This window comes from Emydura macquarii, unplaced genomic scaffold, assembly GCF_026122565.2.
Source record: "Emydura macquarii macquarii isolate MOO-44397 ecotype Brisbane River unplaced genomic scaffold, CSIRO-AGI_Emac_v2 contig_499, whole genome shotgun sequence".
Taxonomy (NCBI): domain Eukaryota; kingdom Metazoa; phylum Chordata; order Testudines; family Chelidae; genus Emydura; species Emydura macquarii.
This window is the reverse complement of record NW_027130636.1, coordinates 15,999,858-16,022,365: the sequence shown is the minus strand read 5'-3', so window position 1 is coordinate 16,022,365 and position 22,508 is coordinate 15,999,858. Positions and strand designations below refer to the sequence as shown.

General features: G+C 41.4%; 1 protein-coding gene across 6 annotated transcripts in view; it reads left to right on the top strand.

The window, feature by feature from the left end:
- Positions 1–22,029, top strand: part of SEPTIN2 (septin 2) — a 63,598-nt gene extending 41,569 nt beyond the window's left edge. For 4 of the 6 annotated variants that reach the window (XM_067539010.1, XM_067539008.1, XM_067539009.1 and 1 more), the window contains 6 exons: positions 1,255–1,356; positions 1,728–1,873; positions 4,336–4,422; positions 8,367–8,424; positions 10,181–10,293; positions 18,898–22,029. In XM_067539010.1, coding sequence (XP_067395111.1) covers positions 1,255–1,356; positions 1,728–1,873; positions 4,336–4,422; positions 8,367–8,424; positions 10,181–10,285 — 498 coding nt within the window. In that variant the 3' untranslated portion in view covers positions 10,286–10,293; positions 18,898–22,029. The remainder of the gene's footprint in view (positions 1–1,254; positions 1,357–1,727; positions 1,874–4,335; positions 4,423–8,366; positions 8,425–10,180; positions 10,294–18,897) is intronic. The other 2 variants (XM_067539011.1, XM_067539007.1) reach the window with 1 other exon arrangement.
- The last annotated feature ends 479 nt before the right edge of the window (positions 22,030–22,508 follow it).

Genomic DNA, 22,508 nt, shown 5'->3' with positions numbered 1-22,508 from the left:
TTGAACTTAACTATATTGAATAGTTTTGTATCATCTGCGAATCTTGCCACCTCACAGTTTACCTCCGTTTCCAGATCACTTATGAATATTGTGAATAGTACTGGTCCCAATAGAGACCCCTGGGGGACACCATTATTTGCCTCTCCGTTTATTCCTAGTCTGTTTCCTATCTTTTAACCAGTTACTGATCCAGGAGAGGACCGTCCCTCTTATCCCATGACAGCTTACTTTGCTTAAGAGCCTTTGATGAGGGACTTTGACAAAGGCTTTCTGGAAATCTAAGTACACTATATCCCCTGGATCACCCTTGTCCACATGTTTGTTGATCCCCCCCCTCAAAGAACTCTGGTATATTGGTGAAACATGATTTCCTTTTACAAAAATCACGTTGACTCTTCCCCAACAAATTGTATTCATCTATGTGTTTAATAATTCTGTTCTTTACTATAGTTTTAACCAATGTGCCTGGTGCTGAAGTTCAGTTTACCGGCCTGTAATTGCCAGGATCATCTCTGGAGCCTTTTTAAAAAATTGGCATCACATTTGTTATCCTCCAGTCATCTAGTACAGAAGGTGATAGGTTATATACCACAGTTAGTAATTCTGCAGTTTCCTTCAGAACTCATGGGTGAATACCATCTGGTCCTGGTGACTTATTACTGTTCGTTCCAAAACCACCTCTAATGACTTCTCAATCTGGGACAGTTCTTCAGATTTGTCAGTTCCTCAGTTTTAATATGGTACTGTGCTTTACAGTACTTGCTTTTTTTCTGTGCTGCCTGATTGCATATTTCTGGTTCTAAAGGAGATGTGTGGTTGAATGGTCAGTTCATAACTCTGGTATTAACTCTTGAAGTTCTACTGTACGTTAAGTTAGTTTTAAACAAATTTTATGAACAAATTTCAGAGATCTCTCTAAAATGTAAACTTTCATGAAAGAAAGGAATTTTCCAAAATGCTAACCTGGTGAAGTTGGAAGGAACAGCATTGTCATTTGTCTGAAATTTGAGGGCAAGATTTATATATTGATGTGATAGGATGAAGTAATTTTTATGGGTGGTCAGGATAATTAACTGACTTTAAATTGACTTTTTTACGATCACTCCAATTATGGCCTTTATTTTAAAATAAAAAAAGGCAAGTAATTAGGATTTTTAAAATCTAGATTTTTCTCTGGAAATGGTTCTTGTGTAATTAGTTTACCTTGCAAGTTAAAGGACTGACTTGTCATGTATACTACCTTCATTCTTTAAGATTCTGGATGAAATTGAACAACATGGCATCAAGATTTATCACCTGCCTGATGCAGAATCAGATGAGGATGAAGATTTTAAAGAACAGACCAGGCTCTTGAAGGTAAGAATAGCTTATAGATTAGAAGTAGTTATGATGGAGGCTGGTCTTGAGTTAGAAGTGATATACCAAGTTTTACCAGACTTTCCCAGGTGAATATATAACCTTAACACAAGACCTGGATTCTGTTCCATGTTCTGCCACTGACCTGCTATCTGACCTCTGGTAAATTACTTTAACTCTGTGCCCAAGTTTCCCCCATCTGAAAAATGGAGATGATGATTTTTTTCCTTCTTTGTAAAATATTTTGAGAACTACAGATGAAAAGTACTACATAAAAGCTTATTGCTATTTTATGCAATGTCTAGTGAAACTGAATTTATTATTGACTGTATTTTGGTTCTAGTTCATTCTTGGTGACTTCTGATTTTCAGGCCAGCATCCCATTTTGTGTAGTAGGATCCAATCAGTTGATTGAAGCCAAAGGTAAAAAAGTTAGAGGTCGTCTCTACCCATGGGGTGTAGTTGAAGTGGAGAACCCAGAACATAACGACTTCCTGAAGCTGAGAACCATGCTAATGTAAGACTATTATTACCCTTCTATCAACACTAAATCCTGTGTTTGAATCCCCTTTCACAGGATACAAGAGGTAGTATTGTCATCTTTTCATCTAAGTCTCAAGAATCTTGAGATTGAGCAGCACTTCCTGCATATTAAAAGTGCAATGAAAATATCTGCATAGAACTAAAACTTATAAAATGTTTAATGTTTTCTAGTGCTTTGTCACTCAGCAGTCCTTTGGGTGGTGGGTGGTACCCCATCAAAAGCCGAGCCTGGTTTTAGGCTTGCATTTTGGAGTCTAGTCTGCTATACATGTGAAGTTTTCCCTGGTTTAGCTATATCTGATAAAAAGCTCATTTAAGTTAAACTGGTTCAAATCCCTGCATAGACACTTATTTTGATATAAGTGTTTTTTTGGTTCAGTTTTAAATCTGTTCCCAGTCACCTTAAATTGATACCGAAATAAGTGTCCACACACAGGAGCTTATACTGGTATAAATTCACACCTTGGGGCATATCACTCATTCTCCCATGTAGGCAAGACTTAATAAAGCTACTGGGGTAGCCCATTATATTGCCATACACTTGACCATAGAAGTGAAAAGTTCTTGGGATAAACAGACCTGTCATACAAGAGAGACATACATAGAGAGACAAGGTGGGTGAGGTAATAAGTTTACTGGACTAATTATTGCCTTGCCTACTTTCGCGCACACTCATATCCTGGAATCAACACAGCTCCCCCAACACTGCATACATACAAGGAATACTGCAAGACAGAACTGGGCCTTCAATACATTTGTTCTTAAAACCCCACAAAATAGACCTTTTTCTCTGTAGATATACAGCCCTTTGGTAGGAAAGGTCTATAATAAATGGTGTCAGTAACTTTTAATATGCTAATATGTAATTATCCCTCTCGCAAAAGGATATTCATTACTAAGAGTCCCTAACCATACAGACTTCTGGCCATGCAAGGTTCTAAGCAAAGGAAATTCCCTGATGTGAATGAATTTCTCTTTTCTCACACCCACTATGTCCAGGAGTCTGACACATACCCATCAAGGCTTAGATTAGTTGCTAAAGTCTCTCAGCTTTGATGAAAGGCTTTCTTGCAAATGTTTTAAGTTTGAAGGGAATAAACAGTATTCCTAAAGTACACATTAGTGTACTGAAGCTTTGGAAGCTATGGGCTCAGGTTAGAGCTTCTGTGGGAGATGGAACTTAAGATCCAGCCCATGATCAAATTCCACCTAAGATCTTTGGGAGTGAAATGTTGCCATGCTGCATTTCCTGCAGCCAGGCAAATGAAGCTGCATATTGAATTATTCTGGTAACAGTGATAGGGAGCTATAAGCCATCCTGCTCTGAAGATAGAGCTACTGAAATCATGGTGATGTCAGTAAACCTAATTTCCAGAAGATGGAATTAAAGTTGAAAAAGTATCAATACCCTGGTGTATAATTAATGAATGTTTGGTTTTTAAAAACCGTCACCTGACAGTTTCTTATCATCCTCTTGTTTCACAGAAGGGAAGGATAATGCTGTCTTCACTAGAAACACTGCAGTGCTGCTGTGCTGTTGTAGTGTAGAAATTTACTACAGCAATAGGAGGGGTTCTCCCATCAGTGTAGGTAATCCACCTGTCTGAGAGATGGTAGCTAGGTTGATGAAAGAATTCTTCCATCAACTTAGCGCTGTCTATGCAGGGGTTGGGTCACTATAACTATGTTGCTCAGGGTGTGGATTTTTAACACCCCTCATAGATGTAGCAGTGTTGACCTACCTTTTAAGTGTAGAAGTGGCCTATGTTAAGTGGCTTCTTTCTCTTTCATCAGGAGAGGGAGAACATCCATAGTGGATTGCACAAAACAAGAAATGCTCACCACTAACTTCCCATTCCGGAGATCTGAGGGAGGAAAGAGCAATGTGGTCTTGGAGACTTGCCTTGTCCAATATTAAGGGCAGTAGTATCCCTTTCACAGGGCCATAGATGGACCTTGCCACCTGAGGCTTCCCCAGAAAGAGGAAGTAATTATATGAGGAAAGATGGCTCCCAGTTCTTCCACACTGAAGGGCAACTGTTCTCCCTCTTTACTCCTGTGTCTGGGGAGAGAAGACAATGCTGGCTGCTGTTGCTCCACTCTCTACAAATGTCAAGGAGCCTTCTTCTCTGTACTAGTGTGCCCTCATACCTTGCTTCAGTACTTGCACTGCTGGTGGTTGTGACCTGCTACTGTTCAGGAGAAATGAACTTTGTAAATAATGAATGTTAATGTCATGGGGGGAGGAGGGTGTACATGGGGGTTCAGTGATGTGAGGACAGTAAAATAATGTGCTCATATTTCTGCGTTTTGGGGTCAAATGACCAGACTGTCCCTATTCATACTGCGTTTGAATCATGCATCAAGAAAGTGTCTCAACAAGTTGACTCAACACAGGACATGATTTCACTATCAATTCCCTTTTTCTCCTTCCAGTACCCATATGCAGGATCTTCAGGAGGTGACACAGGACCTTCACTATGAGAACTTCCGCTCGGAGAGACTTAAAAGAGGCGGCAGGTTGTCAGTGCATGGTTACAGTCTACCTTTGTCTTCTCTGAAACTACCTTTCTGTCTGTCCTTCCCCTTCTCATGCTGACATTTCAGTAGCAGGATCTGGTGTACCTTATGTTCAGGAGCTGTAACCAAAAAGTGGAAGCTATTGATCAGTCTCTTCTAATAACTAAGATTTAAACACGAATAGAGGAAATGAATTATTAGTAAATCTGGGCAGACAATTGAGTTGGTTCGATGAAAAGGATGTGTAGAGTTCTGCTTTTGCTTCTGGTTGCATTGGGATTTGTTCGGGTTTTTTTTGTTTTTGTTTTTTTTTCTCCACTTGGTGTGAAACACACAGTCCATCCCCACCATTGGAACCAGTGGAGTTTGTCCTATCACCAATTATTTGACATTGCTAGCCGCCTCTTAAATTTTTTCTACCAGGAAAAGTGACTGCAGAAACAGCCCCTCACTCACCAGACTTGCTTCCGATGTATTCAGAATCCTATTTGCTGTCTTCATTGACTAGAATAATTTTGTGCGGTTTTATTCCCATTAACATTGCATAGCTAATGAAGTTGAGAGATTCTGCTCTTAGGGTTTTAGACTGCTGAGGTAGTATCTGAGAACCAGATAACATACTTGTGCATCAATAGAATTGATAACTTCACACTAAAAATGGAGCAGTCTTGTTTGTGCAATCCTTTTCACAGCATGGGAATGCAGATGTCACTAAGGGATTAGTTTGGCCTGCAGAATCTTCTATGGTGATGGTCCTTTAGAAGGAAAGAACTTAACTAGTCTCTCAGAGGCAAGAGTAAAGGCTAGCACTCAGTGGGATGGGGAAGAGCGGATTCCTGTAACCTGAAAACATTTGATCTGGGACTCCTTGTAAAAACACCCATGGAACATCATGGTCCTACTTTGTACAAAATCTCTTTTCAGAGTAGCACTCCACCTTAAGGATCAGAAACAGCTGAAGTTGCTCTAAAGCTTGAGATTCTATCCATTCTCTGTTTAGAATGCATGTTACCATAGGTATCTGTAAACAACACTTCCAACTACTAAAAATTTAATTAAGTGGTTTACCATCCATGAGATTCAGTTGGGAGCCAGTAGATGTGAAATGAAGCTGTGGCAGCAACCATTAATAAACTCCTAGGCTCCCTCACAAGCACCCTTTGCCCACTGGGCAGGTAGGCTCTGCAACTCCCTCAGAGCCTTGTTGGATTAAGCCCTTCATGAGGAATCATTGCCATTAGTATGCTAGCTTTCTAATTAAGAACTTGTAAACACTTTATCTATGAGGAATTCTCAATGGTCTTTAGCACCACAGATTTCTCTTTCCTCCAACAGCTGTTTGGCTTTCAATCCTGAGAGGGGGTGGAATGGAAAAAATAGAATGAGAATGCTAGGGAGAATTTAAAAGAACATAAAAGAGAGACCAGAACTCAGAGAGGGAATTTGGGTGGTGGTAGTGAAAAACAGGATGGCAGATACTGAGAGATTGAGGCAGAAGATATATTACATTGCTCTTGGAAGTGTCTCCAGGGTTAGAAATCAGTCTTGGCAGTCTACTTCTGAAAAAGAACGTAATGTTCTCACCAGATTCTACCATACGGGCAGGGGTTTAAAAAAAATCATGGAAGGGTTAACCGGAACTCCCACTGCAAGCACTTTATCCTACCTTCTGAAAATTGCACAGTTTTCTTACATTGCAGAGTAGAAGATAATTCCTACTTTGAATCTGCTAGCTCCCTCTTCTCTTCACCCCTTATTCCTGGGTGGGTGGGGGAAACAGCTAGAGCCTTCACAGCAAGAGTGAAAGGGACAGAGAACCTCATTTTGATTAAAATTAATGTTTGTTTTGGTTTGGGGGAGGTCTGAGTTTCAGGTAGAAATTATTCAAGTGTGCCTTGGCTTAAAAAATGTTGAAAACTGCTTTTGTATGTTTCAGCCACTAGAGGGTTATATGATCACACACCAATATGTCTGACAATCTTTCACAACCAGCAATGGATTTTTCCCTGCTTTCGAGACTGGAGGATCAGATGGGTAGCACAAGGGTTGGTTCCAACCCCTCTGTGATAGCCTGATGGTTCAGTTCTCCCTCCAAGCAAACGAGCAGACTATTCATCTCAGTTTTCAGCCACCTTGTTTTTTGAAATTGGAGCCCCTCTCCAGTCTTTAAGGGGATTTTGGTAGTACTGGATTCCTATTATCTAGCAAGTGTGTTTCAAGGGCTCGGTGTATATATAGCTCTAATATAGAACCGGTCTATCGAAGGGATTGCGTGTTGCTCAGAATCTCATGGAGTGCAGTTAAAAGTGGAGTTAAAACTGATAAGCTTTCTGCCTCATAATCTTGAAAGAACAGGAACTAAGGCAGTGGTACACCAAGATCCTCTGACAGATTGATGGATAGTCAATATGTTTGTGGTATCTTTCTAGATGAAACTAATGTTTTGTCTCCTATCTAGTTATAAGTTCAGGGGCTATATCTTTGAGTATTATGAAATGGTGTGTGTCAAATTTCCATCTTCTTAGTAAACATCAGTTTTTGTTTACTTTATGCATTTGACAACACTTTATGTATAGTTAGATTCACATGTAGTTTGTATATATCTTTCACACTGCAATGAAAAGAAGGAAAAAAATTAGCAGGTAAACTTGGGCATGTGTAGTACCTAAAACTACTTCTAACACCTTGAAATTGGCTAAATTTTCAGTTGACCTGTCCCTTGTAACTTTCATTTGACTACTAACATAGCAGTTAAAATGACATCAGCTATGCAAGTGCTATTAGTTCCTGGAGCCAGGCTGATTGTTGAAAGCAGCATCACTTTTCTGTATTCTACATGGGTGGCAAATTCCAATAACTTGGGAATTTTATTTGTATGGTTGTGATATGCTACATGAAATCCAGCTCTGAATTAAGTGGTAAGATATTCAGAATCCATGAAGAGTTGTGAAAGATCTTTCTCCTGAAAAATCTCCAGTTTTGCATTAAGTAGTTTGAGAAGATATTTTGCTTTGTCTTAAATCTTGATAATGCATGGGTTTTTCGTATAGTTGATAGCAAACCTGGGCATATGCTAGTTCTATTTCATGTCTCTGACCCTAAAGGAAACAGTATCAGCTGCAGGGGCAGTCAAATTCTTGGCATAGATCCTAGTGAGCTTCTAGGAAAATTCAAAGCTGAGGCCCAGTTATTTTAAAATGTCACTTCTGAACTCATGCTCGTAGTTTGCCCCCCATCTTGAACTTCTGCCTTGATTCAGTCATGTGGATATACGAACCTTAGCACCTCTTCTGAGATGAGCCTACCTGTGCTACTCTGACATGGTTTTGGAAGATAAGATGGCTGAACTTGTAAAGGAGAGGGTAGAATATAGGAGCGCTTGTAGCATCTCTAGTAAACTTTATTTAGGTGATGGTGAACAAATTTTGTTCCAGATATTTGTATACCTCTGTGGTCATAAACAAATAGCTCCATGGGTACAACTTTATCTTAACTGAATCCATTACTGCACCTAAACACTATTCAGAAATAGTATTAAGGCCTACATACAGAACAAGGATGACCGCTTTCTTAACTCACAGCAAGGAACCTTCTTCTGCATTCCTCACTTGTTCCTGTCTTAAGCTTCTTTGGTGGTTGTTTTTGGCTTTTGTTTTTTTTTGTTTGTTTTGTTTTTTGCGGGGGGGCCTGGGTAGGGGAAATCAGTATATTTGCTCTATGAAAGGTTCATTCTTTTGAAAAATGTTTTTCAATTGACATGGGGAAAGTGCCTCAATAAATCCTATATGTATTTAAACAAACTGCATGCAAGATAAGAATGTTAAGTCTGGCTCAGAATGAGATTCATGGTTGCTTATGAACAGATATAAAGCTGCCACTCGGAGTAAATGAACCAGAAGGCATGCATGTAATTGATGGATGTTTATACCACTTTTTTCTAATCTTAGGAACGTTGAAGATGAAGACGTGAATAAAGATCAGATTTTGCTGGAAAAAGAAGCTGAAGTAAGAACGCTTTTTTTATAGCAAAAAAGCTACTTTTCATTCCTTAATTTTCTTTGGGGCTAAATATTTCATGTATGGTCTCAGTGCAGAAGTATTTTTTTACAGTTATAACACAACGGTTTCTATAGTGAGAATGACAAGAGTATGAAAACGCGCTCTCATCTAAAAATAGTGCCAGAACTGTGGTGGTGGTCTTTTATGCTCTAGTAATTCCAAATCTGATTTAAAAAAAAAAATCCAACTTGGAGAGGACTGGATGGCTCAACATAGTAACTGTATATGGAACCTTTCATCTCCTGGTTGCAAGTTCATATCTGTTTTGGATCAGAAAGTAGTTGCCATCTGATGGCTGTTTTAAGTCCTTTGTGAAATGAGCTTGGACTCAGTCCAATTCATAGTGAGCTGATGTTACCATATTACAAACCCCCCCACTACAGCTGGCATCAGTTTGCAGCATTCTGAGGCACCAATATCTTGAATGGCCAGGATTATCCATATAGCAGGGCAGTAGGGAAAGGCTAGTGTTGTAATTATAGAATTTCAGGACTTTAATATGGCACTTTTTATGAACTTTAAATTCACATTGAAAAAATTAAATTTCGCACTTAGCATATGTTTATTCATCACTAGTGCCCAGTTCTTTGACAAGTGTGAAAAGCACTACAAGCAAAGGGAGATTGTGTACTGCAATTTGAATTTGCATTTGATTATGCAGTCTGATAATAACTTCCTTCTGTTACTAAACTTTCCTCTACATCTAGAAATGAGCTTGTAGTCCTTCCCATCAGTATAAGTTCCCAGGGGTAAAACATCTCACTAACCACAGCTGCAGAAACTTTTCATTGTGTCCTTTTAACAAGGCCATTACCCCTTCTGATCCCCCGGCCTTCCACTGAGCTCTTGTCACTGGAGTGGGGATGGTCCATTGAAGAGGTCTGTAGTTAACATGGGGGTGACAGGCTTGTCAATGGAAGGAGCGGCAGGGAGGGAGGAAGGATGTTGGGGCATATCAAAACGGTGATTCAGCAGCCCAAATAGAATTTAAGACTAAATATGTGCAGTATGGTTGGGTAAATCTCAACAGTTGTTTCCTGACTTGTGCATTTAAAGTCTCAAACATTTTTAAATGATTGAATTGTATTTGTAGAATCCTGGTCTTTTTCTTAGTTTTCATATCCTATACATTTGTCTGCATGTATGGATGCATTACCAGCACTAACAGGCTCCCAACAGCAATCCCTGTTTGGCACAGAAAAGGTTGTCTGAATTACTTCACTATAGCATGTAATGCTTCATGTATTGCCTCTTTCTATTGCATCAAGGGATGGATGGAAGGACATAAGAGGTAGCTTGCAGACTGGTGCTTTACTAACAACTTCAGTAACTAAATAGTTTAGTTCAGCTCTCCACCACCAGCACACACAATCCATTTTCATGTATTGCTATAACTAAGAAAATAACATCAATTGAAAATAAAGGAAGTAGAAGCTTCTGCTGAGATGCTTGGGAAGCTGGTTCTAAATTTCAAAAGTAGTGCCTGTTAACTTGATCAGTAAATTACTTCTACCTTTCAATGGGTGAAGAAAAGCAATATTTCTTGAAGTTAAACATCTGACATTGCTCTAACCATCAAAAAAGTATTAGTGCAGACCAAAATTAAGTCATTCCATAGGAAACAATCCATTGTGGCAGTGAAGAGCCACTTGCTTAGAAGAGGGGCTAAAATAACTTTTTCTATACTATTTGTCTTTTCCAGCTTCGTCGCATGCAAGAGATGATTGTTAGAATGCAGGCTCAGATGCAAATGCAGAAGCAAGGTGGTGAGGGAGACAGCAGTGCAGTTCATGGACACCATGTATAAACACCTTGGTAAGACCTTCAAATTATCATAATTAATTGCAATAAGAAAAATAAATTGTCATGTGATTCAGCTCAACTAATTTATTTAAGAGGTTTGTTCAGTCCAGTCTTCATGTTACATTTTTAAATGTTCACTCAGGTGGGGTTTTTTTTAAGTGAAGTACTTTAAAATACTTCAGTATCTTGAGGACCAAATAAGCATACTTAAATCTACCTTTACAATTAATTGAATATTGCTGTTCTCATTGAGAAGGGTATTATGAAAAATGGATTACATTTTTTTTCAAACATAACTTGCAATTTTCAGAAAAAAGAACTGTATTCAGTTCTTAATTTCTGTTGTTTGAACTTTGTCTTGAACACTGGCATGCATTACTGATGTAATAGTGAAGATAGCTTCTATCTGTTAAATCATTGTTTCTCAACAACCAGTCCATGGACGGGTGCCGGTCCCTGAGATCTCCCTGACGCAGCTTACGCACAGCTGAGGAAGTCAGCAAGCTGGTCCATGGTATCAAAAAGGTTGAGAGAAACTTACAGTTCTGACCGTGTTAAGACAACTAAAGAACAGTGACAGTGAAACTTAAAGGCTTGCTAGTATGTATTTGAACTAACTGTCTGAAAAGTTACATTCAGACTTTGTCAACCATCCAAGTCCGTTCTTCTGCTTGCTTAGGACACAGAGAGAATTTTCATGGATAAATAGTTACTTGTTGTTGCAATGTTTGATCAGTTGGTGATTTAAGATGACTACAGACTGCCCTCTCCTGAATTTAAAATGGCCAAATGAGTTAATTGGCTTCAGTAAATTCATTTTACATCCGTGCACCGCCAGGAGACAGCACACAATCTTGTGATTTGGACTGTCACTGTGATCCATGCATTTGTGACCTCTAGGCTATGTTAACATAACACATGCCTGTTCCACCTCCACTCTGACTCTAAACCATGGAAGTCCTTGGCCAGTCTTAATTCATCCCCACATCTTTCTGTCAAGCGCATATTTTTCCCCATTGATGGTAATTCACATTAAGAGCTCTTAGACCTTGCTTAAAATTTTTTTTTCATCTTCTCTTTGGTCAGACATCATAAGGATGTCTTTCCAAAAGATGCTTAGCTGGTCTGTCTTCCATCATCCTAACTACATGCCCTGCCCATTGGCGTCATTGGGATTTCACTACCTTCAGTATACTTGGTTCTCTATAGATCTCCTGCCATTCCCTATTAGATGTTCTTCACAGTCCTCCCTTGCAGGCCAAAAATGTCATCTCAGCCTGTTTGTGAAGGTATTTAGCTGTCTATCTTCCCTCTTAGTAAGTGCCTGGGTGTCTCATCCATATAAAACACTAGGCCTTACAATGGTCTCATATCTGAAGCTTGGTCTTTCTCAGTTGTTGCGAGCTGAAAATTCCATGCTGAGAAAAGTAACAGGTATTCCCGCTCTGTAATCAGGCCTTCTATTTCCTCCCTCATCTAATTGTTGGTAATTAATGGTCTGAGGCATTTAAGCTGTCTAACTTGTTTATATATGGTTATCAACTGCTAAGTAAGCTTGTCCAAGAGCATCCTCTTACAACCATATATTTGGTCTTAAGACCCATTTTTTCCTTGCCACTTCCTTCAAGTCTCCAATCCTCCTTTGTATCTTCCATCTGTCTGATAACCCGGGTCATCAACGTATCCAAACAGTTGGTCAGGCCATTTAAATGCACCCTATCCTGAAAATTGCTCGATGATTGCCCCACTATTTCAATAGCCGCATTAGTGTGCTGGGGATAGCGCATCTCCCCACCTTAGTACAGTGTTGGTGTCAAATAGGGAAGAGATTTCACTTGCTATTCACTCTCTAATTTTTGAATTGCAAATGCAGTTGTCATCCTAATAATTCTGTCAGGCATTCCAAATTCCTTCACTGTGGCTCAGGCTCTCGGAGGGATGATTTTATGTATAAAACGTTTTTTAAATGATTTCTTAGTCTATTAATTGTGTATTCCAATCAGAGTCCAGTCTCCTCTTGAAGTGTTGATGAATGTACTCCTATCATTTTTTAAAATCTCCAGCTGGTCCAGCACAACAGCCCATTTGACAAGCTTCACAAGCTGCTGAGAGTACATTTGCCCTTCTCTCACTAATTTTGCTCCTCATCAAATAGCAAATCAAATCCAAATGTGTTTGTCCTTCAAAGCCTTCCATGGGATTTGCTCAAATTAGCAGAGGGACCACTTCATCTCAGATAAGCGTGATCTCCCATAGCTGCTTTCTACTGGAACAATTAATTACCAGCCTCAAGAATGAGATTCATGAGAACAGAAGACAAAATTTTCTTGACAAATGGCCCATGGCTATGTAACTTGCTGCCAGCATAAGTTGGAGAAAAATGTTAAAGCTCACTTTGTATCCATCCTACAATAACACTAAAAACAATTATTTGACTGAGGAATGGAGGTGAAGGAAACAAAACTTCATGTCCTCACTTTAATGCAGTCTCAATTCTATCTCCCTTAGCATTGATTTAATCTGGAGATATACTTGGCTGTCCAGAATACAGGTTTTTGTCTGCCTTGGTGTTTTAATACCTTTTCTGGGGTAATGTCCTGGTTCCAGTTCTATTCAGTTATGTGGTTGACTATCCTGGCTATATTCTTCTCATGTATCAAAATTATGCCCTGTTCTCTGAAGTGGTCTGCCTGATCATGAATGGGAGGGAGGTGGTCCACGAGACAGCATCTCAGGGTACAGTCCTCACCGCAAAAGTTTGAGAAACCTCTAGAAGACATTCATAGTATGCTGTTTAATTATGATTTACTGTGCACTTGTGTGTTTTGCATGTATATGATGTGGCAGGGTCAGACTACATGGCTAGAAGGCCACGGTATCATGCAATGTAATTTAGGAAGCTGGGCAGACCCGTGCACCCTCATACACCTTGTAAGGGTTGTGATAACCCCACATAAATATACGAGGCCAGTGAGGCTGAATGGGGTGGAAAGCATAGCACTTGTGAACTCTGGGAGTGCTATTACACTAGTCTCGGGGAAGTTAGTCAAGCAGAGTCAGTTGATGCAGGCCAAACACATGGGGTTAACCTGTGTCCATGGGGCTGTTAGCTATTACCCAACCATTCTGGTAGAAATCGGGGTTCAGGAAAATGTCACCAAGGTCACTGCAGGGGTAGTCCCTAAGCCCCCATACCCTGTTCTCATAGAAAGGGATTTCCCAGGGTTTGAAAGCCTACTCCCACCAGAGAAGTTGGAAGACAAGCGGGATCCTGAAATGCATGAATCCTCCTCAGCGGAAAGTAACCCCAAAATGTTCTCCGTGAGAGCTCAGAATCTGTTTCCCGTTCCTGGGAAGGCCAGAAAGACCAAGTGGGAAAGGAGGGCTGCTAAAGCTTTAGGTACCCAGATTCTGACCCAGGGTCAGAAGGCTGCCCTCAGAGGCAGACGGACGCAAGCACCACGTAGGGGGACTGCCCAACGTCCAACCCCACTGAAGGCGGGGAGGAGAGACAGAGACAGGCCCACTTGCACTCGGACCACTTAGTTTTGTAAGGCAGAGTTTTGGACAAGAACAGGCAGAGGACCTGAGGTACGAGAACACCAGGAGGGAGATTGTGGAAATAGATGGGGTGCCTGTGGCAGTGAAGGCCTGGGATCAGGGCCCTACTTCATAAACAAGAGGGATCTATTTTTCCGGGTTGCACAGATACAGGGACAGGATGTGCAGCAGCTCCTGATGCCACAAAAGCATCAGAAGACAGTGTTGAGCCTAGCCCACAGTCACCGTTTTGGGGGACACCTAGGGGTGGAGAAAACCCTGGCACAGGTCCTATGGAGATTCTTCTGGCAGGGAGTACTTGAGGTCCTGTGCTATTGTGCCTCTTGCCCTGAGTGCCAGCTACACAGCCCCCATCCACATTAGGGGCTCCTCTGGTTCCTCTGCCAGTTATCAAGGTCCTGTTTGAGTGGATAGCTATGGACCTGGTGGGGCCCTCGGAGAAGACGGCCCAAGGCCATCAACACATACTTGTTGTCCTGGACTATGCCACCTGATACCCAGAGGCTGTTCCCCTATAGAACACAGCCTTTAAGACGATAGCAACAGAGCTAGTAAAGATCATTGCCAGAGTAGGGCTTCCTAAGGAGATCCTGACAGATCAAGGCACCCCCTTCATGTCAACGCTAATGAAGGACCTATGTGCTCGGCTTCACGTACGGGCCCTGCGGACTTCTGTCTACCACCCACAAACCGATGGCCTGCTGGAGAGGTTCAACAGGACCCTCAAGGCAATGAAAAGAAAAGTAGTGAGTCAGGACGGGAAAAACTGGGATACGCTGTTGCCTTACCTTATGTTCACCATCGGGGAGGTTCCTTAGGTCTCCACTGGGTTTTCCCTCTTCGAGTTATGATATGGGTGACACCTTCGGGGCATATTAGACATCACCAGGGAGATTTGGGAGGAGTAACCGAACCCGGGAAAAAACAGAATTGACCACATACTGCAGGTGAGAGACCAAATAGCCCAAGTTGCTCCCATCATAGGAGAACACTTGGAGAAGACCCAGGAGGCCCAGCAGACCTAGTATAACTACCGAGCGAAAGTTTGACAGTTCCAGCCTGGAGATCGAAGCCCTGTCTACATTTACCTCCACGATTTGGCAGCAGTCAAGGGGAGTTGCGCAAGCTACGCAAAAAACTTGCGTAACTCCCGTCGACCTCTGCTCCTCTTCTGCACGCCGTCTTCACTGCACTGCGCCGACAGGAACCGCATTCCCATTGACGCAGCGCTACACCACTTGTGAAAGTGGTCTTAGTACATTGATTTCTGGATCGACTGAGCGGGTCTTCAATGACCGCTCAGGTGATCCAGAGAAATCAATCTGATGGCGGCAACTTTGCCGCTGTCAGTGTAGCTGTAACCCGAGTAATTGTACTGGTACCCACGACTGAGAGCAAGCTCTTGGCCCAATGGCGGGGGGCCTTATGAAGTAGTCAAATCCTGGGAGAAATAAATTACAAGGTGCAACATCCGGGTTGCTGGAAACAAGAGCAGGTCTACCACATTAATCTCCTGAAGCCTTGGCAGGCTCTTGAGGCATGTGTAGTGACTCTGCCTCAAGAAAACAACCCACACGAGCAGGTGAAGATATCCCCTGACCTAACACTGGACCAAAAGGCCGAGGTAATCGAGATGGTCCATCGAGATTGAGATGTGTTCTCAACAAAGCCGGGCCAAACAGAGGCCTATCATCACAGTCCCTGGGGCCAAGATAACACTAAGACCCTACAGAGTCCCAAAGTCAAAAAGGGAGCAAATCAAGGCAGAGGTAAAGAAAATGTTAGAATGTCATTGAAGAATCCCACAGCCAGTGGTCCAGCCCGATTACGCTAGTGCCTAAATCCGACTGCACCACAAGGTTTTGTAATGACTTTCGCCGTCTGAACAAGATTTCCATATTCGATGCGTACCCCATACCACACACAGATGAGTGAGTTGACCGATTTGGGCAAGGCCCGATTCCTCTCTACCCTGGGTTTGACGAAAGGGTATTGGCAGATTTCCCTAGCCAAAGAAGCAAAAGAAAAGACTGCCTTCTCCACGCCTGAGTGTCTGTTCCAGTACACTGTCTTCCCCTTTGGACTACATGGGGCCCCAGCCATCTTTCAGTGCCTTATGGACAAGTTGTTGCGCCCCCATGCCAGCTATGCCACTGCACATCTGGACGACATGATTATCCATATTCCAGACTAGGAAACCCACCTGGGAAAAGTGGAAGCAGTACTGAATACCCTGAGGCAGGCGGGCCTTATAGAAAATCCAGCCAAGTGTGCCATAGGACTATCAGAAGCTAAATATCTCTGGTACATCGTGGGAAGAGGTGTAGCAAAGCCCCAAGTGAATAAGCTGGAAGCTATCCAAAAGTGGCCCCGACCGAACCGAAAGAAACGGGTCCGAGCATTCCTCAGCATAGTGGGGTATTACCGGCGATTCATCCCCCACTTTGCCACCAGAGCAAGTCCACTGACTGACCTGGTAAAGACTCGGGGTCCTGAAATGGTGAAATGGACCGACAAGGCAGAGGGAAGTCTTCCCAGACCTACGGACCACCCTCTGCAGTAGCCCTGGACTTTACAAAGGAATTTATACTACAGATGGATGCATCGGAGTTAGGGTTGGGGGCTGTCCTATCACACATGGTGGGAAAAGATGAACACCCCATTCTCTGCCTCAGCAGAAAGCTCCTTCTGAGAGAACAAAAATATGCAGTGGTGGTGGAGTGGTGCCTTGCTGTCAAGTGGGCCATAGAAACTCTCAGGTATTCTCTGCTAGGCCGAAAATTTACTTTCGTGACTGACCATGTCCCTCTCCAGTGGATGCAGCGGAACAAAGAGAAGAATGCAAGGGTGACCAGGTGGTTCATGTCCCTCCAGCCCTTCCAATTTACCATCCAACACAGGGCCAGGAGCCACCACAGCAATGCGGATGGCCTGTCATGGGTGCACTGTCTAGCAACCCAAGCTGCCCAACCCTGTGGTGTTGAGCAGGGGAGAGGGATGTGTGACAGGGTCAGACTAGATGGCTACCAGAGAGTGCTAGAAGGCCAATATATCAGCCCCAGGCTCAGCAACTCCCTTCCCCCCCAATAGCTGAGCGGGGTTACGCTAGGTTAATTAACACACCTGGAGCCAATCAAGGCCCCACCCAGGACTTGTTAAAAGCCTCATCTCCAGAGAGAGAGTGTGGCTCACCTCATTCCCACAACTCCAGCTACCAGAGTTTGAGAGCAGGTAAGATGCTGTCAGTAACCAGGAGGGTTTCAGAGAAGGAGCAGAACGCTGGCAGAAGAGATCCCTGAAGGTACAAAGATTGGGGGAGGGAAACACTGCCCAAAGAGGGCAAAGGACCTTTCCCAGGCTTGGAGGCCTGATGGAAAAGACCCTTCCAGAAGAGGAAAATTAAACTGGACACTTGGTTTGGTGCTGCCACGCCCAGTGGGGCTGTCGGGTCAAGAGCCTTGCCTAGAAGGAGGCCAGGAAGGGCCTGTCTGAGCAGGGTATGGACATTAAGTCAAGGGTCATGGGGAAGTAACCCAGGGAAGCTAGTATGTGAGGCTGCTACTTTTAGGGTCCCTAGGTTGGGGCCCAGAGTCGAGGATGGGACTGGGCGCCTTCCTCCCCCCCCCCCACCCCACCCACATAAGCTGTTCACTGGAGGTACAAGAGCCCCAGCAAAGAAGCAAGGGCCTGTGAGAACCAGAGAGAGGACTGGGACGCAGCAGGGAGCAGCCATCTTAGAGAGGCTGTATTACCCTCCCCCACCACTAGAGGGTGGAAGAACACTAAGGGGTAAAGCCATTCCTTGACCTATCACTAGAAGTAAGCGCTGGGCCCATGGAGGTAGAGGAAGAGCTTTGTCACAACTGTTAAATGTACACCAATTGGGAAATACTAGTAGAGCTAGTAGAAATATTTAAGTGCTTGCATCCTACATAAATGCAAAGCATATTTTTATGGGGATTTATCTCTCCAAATGATGATCTTTCAAAGTGGAGGAAATGTATGTACAGTCACTATAAATTTGGAGGAAAAAATGTCATTTCAGAAATAGTCTCTCAGGATCAGGCTCTCATAACAGGTATGTGCAAGTGAACTAGGTTAAGACTATTCATTCAGCCTATTTCTCATTTCCTTAGTGATGGCTTCTTAGGGATGCAACCTCAGCTTTGTGTCACCACTTTATTTATGGTCAATTATTTTTAGTATATTTACTTTGGAACTTGGGAGCCAGTACTCTCTCAATATATGTTATGCATACTACTTTGTGTGTTGTGTTGGTGTATGACAGTTTGGATAGGGTTCCAGAATGTCATAGAACAGGGGTCTTCAGACTTTCATAGTGTAGACCATATCTGAAAACACATCCCATCGCCTACCTCCTCTCCCAGTGGTGATGAAATAACAGCCCTGTGGTGACTACACCAAGTGCTTACTTGGGAAATATTTAATATACTTGGTTTCTAGATGCTAAACTGAATTCATAGATCCAGCACCATGTGACTAACTAGCTCTCTGCCTACACCCAGAAAATTCTCCCTGGAACATGGTTTGAGACATTGCTTTAGGAACTGTAGGGATTCGGGGGAGTAGGGAAGAAACAGTCATGTCCTCAGTTTGAGGTAGAAAGTCTGTCACGTTAGCAAATTTCCACCATGGGATGTCACACAATGCATTTAAGTAGTGATGTCTACCATTTTCCCAACATTGCCTGCCTGGCTCTAAGGTTTTAAATCTTAATGTTAGTCTTTGTTGTGTTTATGAACATTAGAAAAACCAACCTGCCTTATCCCTATAGGCAGTGTCTTATGCTCCAGAATTCACGTTGGGGAGGAGGGGTTGGTGTCTCTGGGAAAGCGTGTTCTGGTGAGGCTGATGGAAGGAATCTTAGACATCATGTAGACTGCACCTTCATAGACCCACGCAGAAATAGCGAAGAGGATCTTTGACTGTTAGCACTGACTAATTGATACATACACCAGAGTTCAGTTTCTAAAATACAAGTGTATAGTTACAAAACAGCTAAACTAACTATCCATTTTTCTATCTTCTTTGCAGATGGCTTCATATGCAGACTAAGAGGAAACATTCTAGGCTTGGGATACAATGATATCTCCCTGGGAGGATGTCTTTTACACTGCCTGTGACTTGGAAGTGACTTTAGTATGTGATGTGTAAATGCATGGTAACTTTTGTAATATGTACTTTGTAACAAATTGTATTCAATCAGTATTTTATACATTATATATGTAATGTGACTGGTTTTAGTTTACTAATTAGAATTCTTTTATTGAGCTCATTTTCCATTGCTAAGTATATTAGGAATGCAAAATGGATGATACTGAACCTTTCCTAACCTGACTTAGCGGTAGTTAATCTATTTGTATGGTTCATTAGCACCTTTTAATACTCATTAGTAGCACCATACTACTTATTACACATAGAAGTACATGACTGTTGCTATGGTTGTCCAGTGGTGTGATATTTGACTAATTAGGAAGTCCTCTGATGCCAAGTTGTTGATCTATTTCCTATGTTTTGCATTGTTTACATGTGTGCCTGTGAGACTCTTTGCCATTCCTCTGTTCTTGTCCACAGCTGAATGGCCATTGCCTTGGCATCACAAGTGTCTAATTACAAAACAGATATGCTTCCTCTTACCTAGGAAAGAGGAAATAAGAGAAAATCCCTTGTTAAAAGGGACACTAGTTTTCAGGGAGCAAATGTTTATCACCTTTACATTTATCTTGAGGGAAATACTTTCTGGATTCTCTTTAACTAAAATCCTCCAATTTATTGATGAGAACTTTTTGAAAGCCATTTTCTTTAGGGCAGCACAAAGTAGTATTGTGTTCCACTAGTGCCTCTGCAGCAAGAGTATACCAGAATAATGCTGATGTTGGTACACAAAGGGGGGTGAAAAAGAGAAATCTCCCTTAGTTTCAGACCTCCAAAACATCATCATTTTCCACATATAAGTGGGGAAGAACTTTCAAGTTATTCTGCAACCCATTAATTTGTAATTAAAATTTGAATTATAAAACAAATAAATGGAAATCTTGTGCAAGAATATAAAGGGATCCATGCTTACTGGATCAATAGAGATTATATTTTAAGGTCTGTCAGTGGGGAAGATGGTTATATTAACAATGTGGTGGGCCTGAGGTGATAGATGCTTGCTTACTCTTTAGGCCATGGTCACTTTCATTAGATATTAAGGTGGGAGTAAGGGATACTTTTTGCTTGGGTTAGTCTTGCACCACACTTTTTATTCTGGTTATATTATGTTTTGCATATGGCAGGGCATGATACAGCTGTTACAGTACAAGGCCAGTTGCTGACATAGTGATGCTGCTTGCTGAATGACTAATCTTGTCTACTTTTCCGCCTCCAAAGCCATCAGTCAGATTTCATAACTTGTGCAACTGCAAAGTTAGATACCAGAGCAGTTTACAGCCCAGTAGTGCCAAAGGGCTAATACAAATGGCGCTAGCACAAAATGCTGATATCTTTCCGATCTCCTGCACAGCAATGGCCTTGTTTATCCTCTTCTACATTTATACCAGAGTTGTGGAATAACATAACTTAATCCTGCAGGTAACAGTCTTTTTAAAACTCCATAAATTGTAGCTTTAATGGTCACTAAATTACTAGTTTAAATGAGTCATGCTGTTAAGTCAAAATCTGATTTGCTCATCTTAAAATTGCTGCAGTTTATAAATTGCTTTATATTCTGAATCTTTTTTTATATCCAAAGTAAAACCCACCACAATAGCCTCTGTGTTGAGCTTCTGTGCTATTTCTGAAGCAGCTATCATTTCATAGGATTCATATTTTCATAGAGCTGTGCAGGTTCCTACTCGTCTGTTCACCTGCTTCCTTCATTCACAATGAAGGAAGCAAAAGCAGGAACCTTACTGGCTTCTGCTTTGTCAGATGCATAGGAGTAATGAGTCCTTTCTTGCTAAATTGGTGAATACAAAATTAATAGGAAAGAAATGTAAATTTTTAAAAGTTTAAATTTTGCCTTTTCCATACAAAAGCAATAGAAATAAGGCATTGCAGTATTGTCAGAGAAAAATGTCAAGCCATGTTACTTAAATCTTTCAATATATTTAGCAAACTGGTTTACTGAAGAAGTGACTGTAAATGGACCAGAAATACTATTATAAACTTCAGTGATGACATTAGAATAAATACTTTCAAATATCTGACTATCCCTTATTTTGACTTCCCCAGTGTTTTTTGTTCGAATAGTGCAGCTATAAGCACCTCTGTGCACTTTTAGGATGCTCAAATGGTATCTGTTACAATAAGATTCTTACTGTCATGTTACATATGTTGGACACGATACATTTGAAGTGCTGTCCATTTTGCCAAGAAAAACTGTTCCATAACATTTCAGTGTATTTCATCTGAAGTCAGTACTGTGATCTAAACTGCAATAGTATTTATAACTAGTATTAGAAAAAACTGTGAAAGCTAATATGTATGCAAGTGACAAGCACATACTTAAACCTATATATACCTTAGTTTGAGTGACTGCTTCCTTCCTATATAGTCTTTCCTTAAGACAACTTCTGTTTGGAATAAAAACAGACTGTATGCTATGCATTTAGTGTAGATTACATAGATTGAACTCTACCTGTAGAATTGTCTTATGAGAAATCTTGGGTTTTGGAGGATATGTATTAAACAGCTAACTTTTTCCAATAGAGCATTATGGTTAATTATTAAGTAAATAGTTTTTAAATTACTGGTTCTAGTGAAGAAATGTTCTCACTTTTTTCAACTAAAATGTAAATTATTTGGAATTGCTATTTTAATGGATGGAAGTTATATGATTGCTAATTGCTTCCCCATACACACTTCTTGGGGGGCGGGGTGTCCTGTGTGCCTGACACCTCTGAGGATCTCTTCTCCACTTTGCTTTTGATGCTCTTGATTGCAGCTGCCATTTATTTATACAATGAATGACTTGATGGGGGAGACAAAAAATGAGCCATTCTTTCTCAAACCCCTCTTTTTCACCTGAAACTAACCCAGACTGGAGGAAGAGAGACTTGTAGTACTTGGACTCCTAAAACTCCTACACTGTAGTGCTTTATAATTGGCTACTAAAAGGGCTAATTCTTAAATTGCTGTATGCAGTTTCTGTATTGTCATTATCAATAAAAACATCAAAATATACTAAGGGTCTTTATTGAATTCCTTGTGTAGTCTAACCAGGAATCATTAAATAACATGATGGGATTTGTGTTTCAGATTGTGAAGAAGAAATTAGTTTATTGGTGCTTTATTTCACTTTATAAGTGAAGAGTGATGTATTTATTGGTGGAACTGCACACAAGTATGGCAATTAAATAAAATGCACACAGCACTGAATCACAATCTATATAGTACACTTTTCATGCAGGTAGTCCTGAGCTTCCATAACTATAATCACCATGTGATGCTCTTGCTTTTCCAGCAATCTCTTCCAACTTCCCATGGCTCTTGTTGATAAATTAGTGCAGAATGTTAGCAGCCCACTTACATTCATGCAGAGTGAGTTAAGACAGGGCATCCTGGGGTTGTTGACTCTGACCCTAGGAATGTGTATATTATTTTGAGACTTGGCTACCGCTAGAGCGCTGCTCACTGTATGTAGTGATGGTGCAGATCAAAAG